Source organism: Rosa rugosa, chromosome 4 (genome assembly GCF_958449725.1).
Source record: "Rosa rugosa chromosome 4, drRosRugo1.1, whole genome shotgun sequence".
Taxonomy (NCBI): domain Eukaryota; kingdom Viridiplantae; phylum Streptophyta; class Magnoliopsida; order Rosales; family Rosaceae; genus Rosa; species Rosa rugosa.
Window position 1 is genome coordinate 47,459,970 of NC_084823.1, and position 6,401 is coordinate 47,466,370.

The window sequence follows — 6,401 nt, forward strand, 5'->3', positions numbered from 1 at the left end:
TAATAAATAGCTAATGGCTCACCATGCTATTCCTTCCTTAATTGTCTCACCATTGGCTCACCATGCTATTCCTTCCTTAATTGACTCACCATGCATGAGCAATTATACATACACGATATATATATTCCTTCCTTAATTGCTTATTGCCATCAGTTATGATTGATTCCTTTCCCGCCCTCAAATACTAGAAATGGACTCGGCAACGTAGATCTAGCGAGTCGTCTGACGCTAGTCATTGCTTTTAGAACTCCAAATTCCAAAACACCGAAACCCAATATTTACCTTTCTCTAATTTTTTCAAATACTCTCAAACAACTCTCTCCTTCGTCCTTCCGCCGCCGCTGAGTCTCTGACATGGAGAATCTGATCTCGCTAGTCAACAAAATCCAAAGAGCTTGCACGGCTCTCGGTGACCACGGCGAAGCCAACGCATTATCGTCTCTCTGGGACACGCTCCCCTCCATCGCCGTCGTCGGTGGCCAGGTCAGCTCCCGATTCATTCCTCCACCTTCTCTATCTCTCTCTGATTGATCTAGCTATACGAACTCTGCTTTGCTCAGCTGTATAACCTAATTCTTAGTAGATGCTGTGTGAATGCTTTGCTTGATTGAAATCTGTTTCACAATTTGCTTAACGACGAAGATAGAGTATAATTATTGTGCTTAATCACTGATTCCGTTATATTCTGGACCGGTTTTTAGACGCTAAGACTAGTTCCAGTTATTGTGCTGTGTAGCGGAAGCAAATTGCCTTTTATGTGGTGGAAGTGGAATTTTGCTCATGCTAGCTGAAGCATGTGTGTTAATTTGAAAGGAGTATGATGAATTTGAGAAGAAAATTCATGAGGAATGAATTTATTTTGATATTAATGGATATTGTTTCCTTATGTTTTTGTTTTAATTGTGGTGCAGAGTTCAGGGAAGTCTTCTGTCTTGGAGAGCTTTGTGGGGAAGGACTTCTTACCCCGTGGTTCTGGTAAGATTCGTGGTTATTTGTGACGGCTTGGTTTGGTAGAGAGGGTGGTTGTATTTGTTTAGTCATTTAGATATCAAATGCTAGTCTTTGGCTATTCTTGCCACTCATTCTTGTGGATGTTTTTATATATGGTGATGTTTCTTCTTCGATGTTTGGGAAATGACACAATGGGAAAATGATTGCAGGAATTGTTACTCGTCGTCCTCTTGTGTTGCAGCTTCATAAGATTGACGAACGTAGCAGTGAATATGCGGAGTTTCTCCACCTTCCGGGGAAAAGGTTCATATATTTTGGTAATTTCTTAATCTTTTTCTGATTTTGGCTCGTCTGGATTTAATCCGCTATGTTTCAATGGTATTTAAATTTTATTGGTATCCATATCAGTAAGGTTTCCATATTACACTTTCAAAGTGTGTCTCGAGGAATAATAAAATGAAAATCAGTAGCTTGATTTATCTTTTCTGTTTACTTGTTTATTTTCTTCACACGACTAACATGCAAGTATTGTCGTATGTACAGCTGCCGTAAGAAAGGAAATTGCAGATGAGACAGATCGTGAAACTGGTCGCAGCAAAATGATCTCCAGCGTTCCAATTCATCTTAGCATATATTCTCCTAATGGTAAGATAATGGGTATTTGATTTGTTTGCTTGTATTTATTTTCCATTCTGCACTTTTGGAATGGGAATGAGAAAGAATGTGTGGAGGTATTCATAGACTGTTAACAGAGTAATTTGACTTGGATTTGACAATCTTATTTCAAATGTCATTTACAATTTAACTCAAGTTTTGCTTATTATCACATTTTGTTAAATGATAAATAAGATGGAAGCCTGTTTCAGGATTTCCAAAATTAGTATACTAGAACTAAAGTGTGCCACATTTTTGAATGAGTGACCTAGTCACGGATTGCGATAGTAGCATATTGTGATTACCACATTTTCCTCTTCTATTCTACTGACATAACAAATTTATGTTTGATTCCTGGCAGTTGCCAACTTGACACTTGTTGATCTTCCTGGGCTTACAAGAGTTGCTATTGGTAGGTATTTCAGCTGTCATTTTTTTAATTGTATTTCTTTGTCGTTGTATCTGCCTGTGGAAAAGTGTTAAGAAGCCCAAGGGGCTATGGATGGAAAAGGAATGACAGAACATAAATACATATCTAGTATTAACACATTCCTAGGGATCCTTGTACATATTAATTTCTATTGAATTCTATTAATGGTATATGTAATATGACTGTTAACAATCTGCCTGGGTAAATGTAGCGGGTCAGCCAGATAGTATTGTGCAGGACATTGAAAATATGGTTCGCTCCTATATTGAGAAGGTAAAGTCCATTGAAATTTTGATCTGCTTTCTTCTTCTTCTTCTTCTTTTGTTTTTTTATAATTCTCTCTTTTCCCCTGAAGTTGTTACTATGTTTAATCATCCTATCTGTTCAACATTTTATGCAGCCCAACTGTATAATTTTAGCAATTTCACCTGCTAATCAAGATCTTGCTACATCTGATGCAATTAAAATCTCTCGTGAAGTGGATCCAACAGGTGAGTCTAAAAATTCACATCCAATTTTCTTATCTGTTGCTTTCCAAAAAAGATTCATCTGGTACTTCCAAAGTCAAAGCATTATCAAGTCAATCTACTGAAATGTGAATCTTGTAGCTGATATAAACCTGTCACGTACCCATATGTTGCATGAGAACATAGTTCTAGATTTTCACTAATGTTATTGTTTCACAGGGGAGAGGACAATCGGAGTCTTGACAAAAATTGATCTTATGGACAAGGGTACTGATGCAGTTGAAGTAAGTTGGCCAATTATTTTGGTTTTGTTGTTTAACACTAGATGGTTTGGTAATCCTCCATTAAGCTATACAGTTTTAACTGTTAAGAAATAAAGCTTATTGTTTACATGAAAACTGTCTTTGACCTTAATATTGTTACAAAGTGGTGGAAGAAGGTTTTAAAAGCCATTTCAGTGCATTGTGTATATTAGTCTTCTGCAGTTATACTTGCATGTCTAAAAACTTGCGTGGGTTTTAAGGAATAAATCTTATTGTTTACGTGAAAACTTTCTTTGACCTTAATATTGTTAAAAAGTGGTGGAAGAAGGTTTTAAAAGCCATTTCAGTGTATTGTGTATATTAGTCTTCTGCAGTTATACTTGCATGTCTAAAAACTTGCGTGGGTTTTAAGGAATAAATCTTATTGTTTACGTGAAAACTTTCTTTGACCTTAATATTGTTAAAAAGTGGTGGAAGAATGTTTTAAAAGCCATTTCTGTGCATTGAGTATATTAGACTTCTGCAGTTATACTTGCATGTCTAAAAACTTGCGTGGGTTGCTAAGGAATCCAGATTGAAGATGCTCATAAATCTTGCACTATACATTCTGAGTTTCTTTTCCTTTTTGGGTAGATATTGGAAGGAAAGTCTTATCGCCTAAAATTTCCTTGGGTTGGGGTGGTGAATCGCTCTCAAGCAGATATTAACAAGAATGTTGACATGATTGCTGCTCGGCGTAGAGAACGTGAATATTTTTCATTTACCCCCGAATACAAGCACCTTGCTCACAGAATGGGTTCTGAGTATCTAGCGAAAATGCTTTCTAAGGTAGACAACTACGAATTCTCTGTTCTATTGATTTAATTGCTTTAGCAGGAAGCCATGATAGTAGATCATTTTACTTTAACCTTTGGGGTTATCATTCACTTTCACTAATCATTGTAATGGTTGATGTCTCAGCATTTGGAAACTGTAATTAAGACAAAAATCCCAGGCATCCGGTCCCTTATTAACGAGACCATTATTGAACTTGAAACTGAACTGAGTCATCTTGGAAAGCCCATTGCTACTGATGATATAGTAAGTTTGTCCTGTTTTTGTATTACCATATGAACATATATATATTTTACTCTTCAAGTCAAAGTCATCAGTTATGATGTTATTGATTAATAATTAGTTATTCTCTCACCTCGTATGGAGGGGAATCTTCACATTTAGATTGAATTTTTAATATTTACAAGATTCACTTGCTTTCAAATTGCAGGGGAAACATTATGCAATCATGGATATTTGTCGTCTATTTTATGAAATATATAAAGAACATCTTGATGGCGTGTATGTATCAAACATTAGTCATTTTCCTAATTATAGGCAGTGCCTTTGTGCAGCTTGGCGTTAGTTGCCTCTGGTAATCCATTGCTAAACTAATCTTACTTAATATGTTCTTTGTTGTCTACAGGCGTCCTGGTCCTCCTGGAGGTGATGAGATTTGCGATGTTTTTTATGAGAAACTTCCTGCTCAGCTGGGAAACTTGCAATTTGATAAGTCACTTTCAGTAGAATATATAAGAAAGGTCATTACCCAAGCTGATGGGTATCAACCTCATCTAATAGCTCCCGAACAAGGATACCGTCGTCTCATAGAATCCTCGGTAATTAGGATAAAAGGTCCTGCTGAGGCTGCAGTCAATGCGGTAAAAAAGTAGCTTTTCCTCCTGTGAAAATTGCAAGTATTTACTTATTTACACTGCTTGTAGCCTTGTGCTAAGATGGTTTATTTTCAAATTCTCTGGATTCCAGGTTCATGACCTTCTGAAGGATCTTGTTCACAAGACTGTAAGTGAGACTCCGGTAAGTTCACTTTCAAGTTTTAATCGTTTCCTTTAGTTCCATTTGTATTAGTTCGGTAGTTGTAGTAATACTCCGGCAATATCTGTCTTGTTTGCTTCTTCTTCTTTTTTTGTTGTTTTCAGTTCTTATAATCTTGAGTTCATTATTTCTCAAGCTCTTGGATAAATGTTGTTTTTTTTTTTTTTTTTTCTATTTTCTTTTTGGCCCAAAGAGGCAAAGCCGAAGATTGCTTAGGTTCTTACGTTTCAAGTAGTTGAATAAACGTTGCGCTGGTTGACTTACAGGAGCTAAGGCAGTATCCTGGTCTTAAAGCAGAGGTAACAAATGCAGCTTGCGCGTCACTTGAGAGAATGAGAGCAAAAAGCAAGAAAGCAACACTACAGTTAGTTGATATGGAGTGTATTTACCCGACAGTTGATTTCTTTCGTCAACTTCGTCAAGATGTTGACAAGGGTGGCAACCCATCACATCCACTGTCTGATAGATATAATGACTCTTATCTCAGTCGAATTGGTGAGACTCCTAAAAAGTTAGCCTTCCTTAAAGGCGATTGTGGCTCAACTTTGGTTTATCTTTTTTAATTGGTAAAAGGATTCATTTGATCATGAAAATACTTACTCACTTCACGTTTTTGCTTTAAAAAAACAGGGTCAAATGTTCTCGGCTATGTCAATATGGTTTGTGAAAGTTTACGCAAGTCTATTCCCAAATCTGTTGTTTATTGCCAAGTCAGAGTGGCAAAACGAGGCTTACTGGACCGTTTCTTCACCAATTTGCGTAACATGGAGGTGAGTACAGATATCCTTTACCCGTCTTTACAAGTGTGCTTATGATGGAAATTGATTGTTGACTGTGGACTGACTCGGAATTTCTTTGGGCAGACGAAGCAGTTGTCATCTTTGCTGAATGAGGATCCGGCAGTTGTGGAGAGGCGTACTGCCCTTGCGAAAAGGCTGGAGTTATACAGGAGTGCTCAGGCAGAGATTGATGCAGTTGCTTGGTCTGAGTAGACTAGGAATGACAACCCGCGCGATGCCGCGGGGAAGCATTTCTGCATTATGTTCGCTACATTTCATATGTTTTTTAAGTGTTTGATTCGCAAAGACAACTAAGATGTGATTAAATGACAACGGAAAGTTGTTGTGAATGGTATAACTGCATTTAGGTTGTATAACATTTATCAAGTATTCAAGTTATTGACTTATTTCTTTCCAAGTGAATTAACAACTAACAGTAATCAATTAATGAAGCTCTTATTTTCAAACAGATCCTTCACATGTTCGGTTAACATTTCGTAAAACCCCAAGGGTCATTTGTGTATTGACCTGAAATGTCGTCACCTTCATGCTTTGTAGAGTGGCAATTGCGTCCTACCAGCTATGAAGTATGCAAGAGTTGAAGAACACTTTAGCTTATACATCAAGTTTCCCTTCTCAACTTCTTCAATTGTCCAAGAACTCTTCACCGCTGCTAGCAGCTACATTGTTGTGGGCACTGAAGGTGATTGTGATTCTACAGTAGAATTTTGTGCCGTGTGATGTGCACATATTTTCCTATATTTCTTTGCCTCTTAATCTTAGTATTTATGCTTAGTCCTCTTTATTTCGAGTCATTTATGTTGTTATAGTGTTTTTGTAGGTTTGTCTCATAAAGAGAAGAAAAGAAGTTAAAATGAGCTAACTAGGATTGAAAGACGCCCAGGTCCCAGAATCTGCCTGTGCAGAACATCCAACTTCCTCGAATTACTGGGAGTTACCCAGATCGAATCAGACAATGAACCTTATA

At 37.2% G+C, this 6,401-nt stretch overlaps 1 protein-coding gene across 1 annotated transcript; it reads left to right on the plus strand.

Annotated features, from left to right (window-relative positions):
- The first annotated feature begins 204 nt into the window (after positions 1-204).
- Positions 205-6,161, plus strand: LOC133706628 (dynamin-related protein 5A-like). Its single transcript, XM_062132165.1, has 16 exons — positions 205-483; positions 912-975; positions 1,161-1,268; positions 1,495-1,596; positions 1,967-2,017; positions 2,247-2,308; positions 2,436-2,526; positions 2,722-2,786; positions 3,399-3,593; positions 3,726-3,845; positions 4,030-4,100; positions 4,225-4,459; positions 4,566-4,616; positions 4,901-5,129; positions 5,265-5,404; positions 5,498-6,161. Exons 1-16 carry the CDS (start codon positions 355-357, stop codon positions 5,624-5,626), a joined length of 1,842 nt encoding a protein of 613 aa, XP_061988149.1. The 5' UTR covers positions 205-354; the 3' UTR covers positions 5,627-6,161.
- Positions 6,162-6,401: the final 240 nt, after the last annotated feature.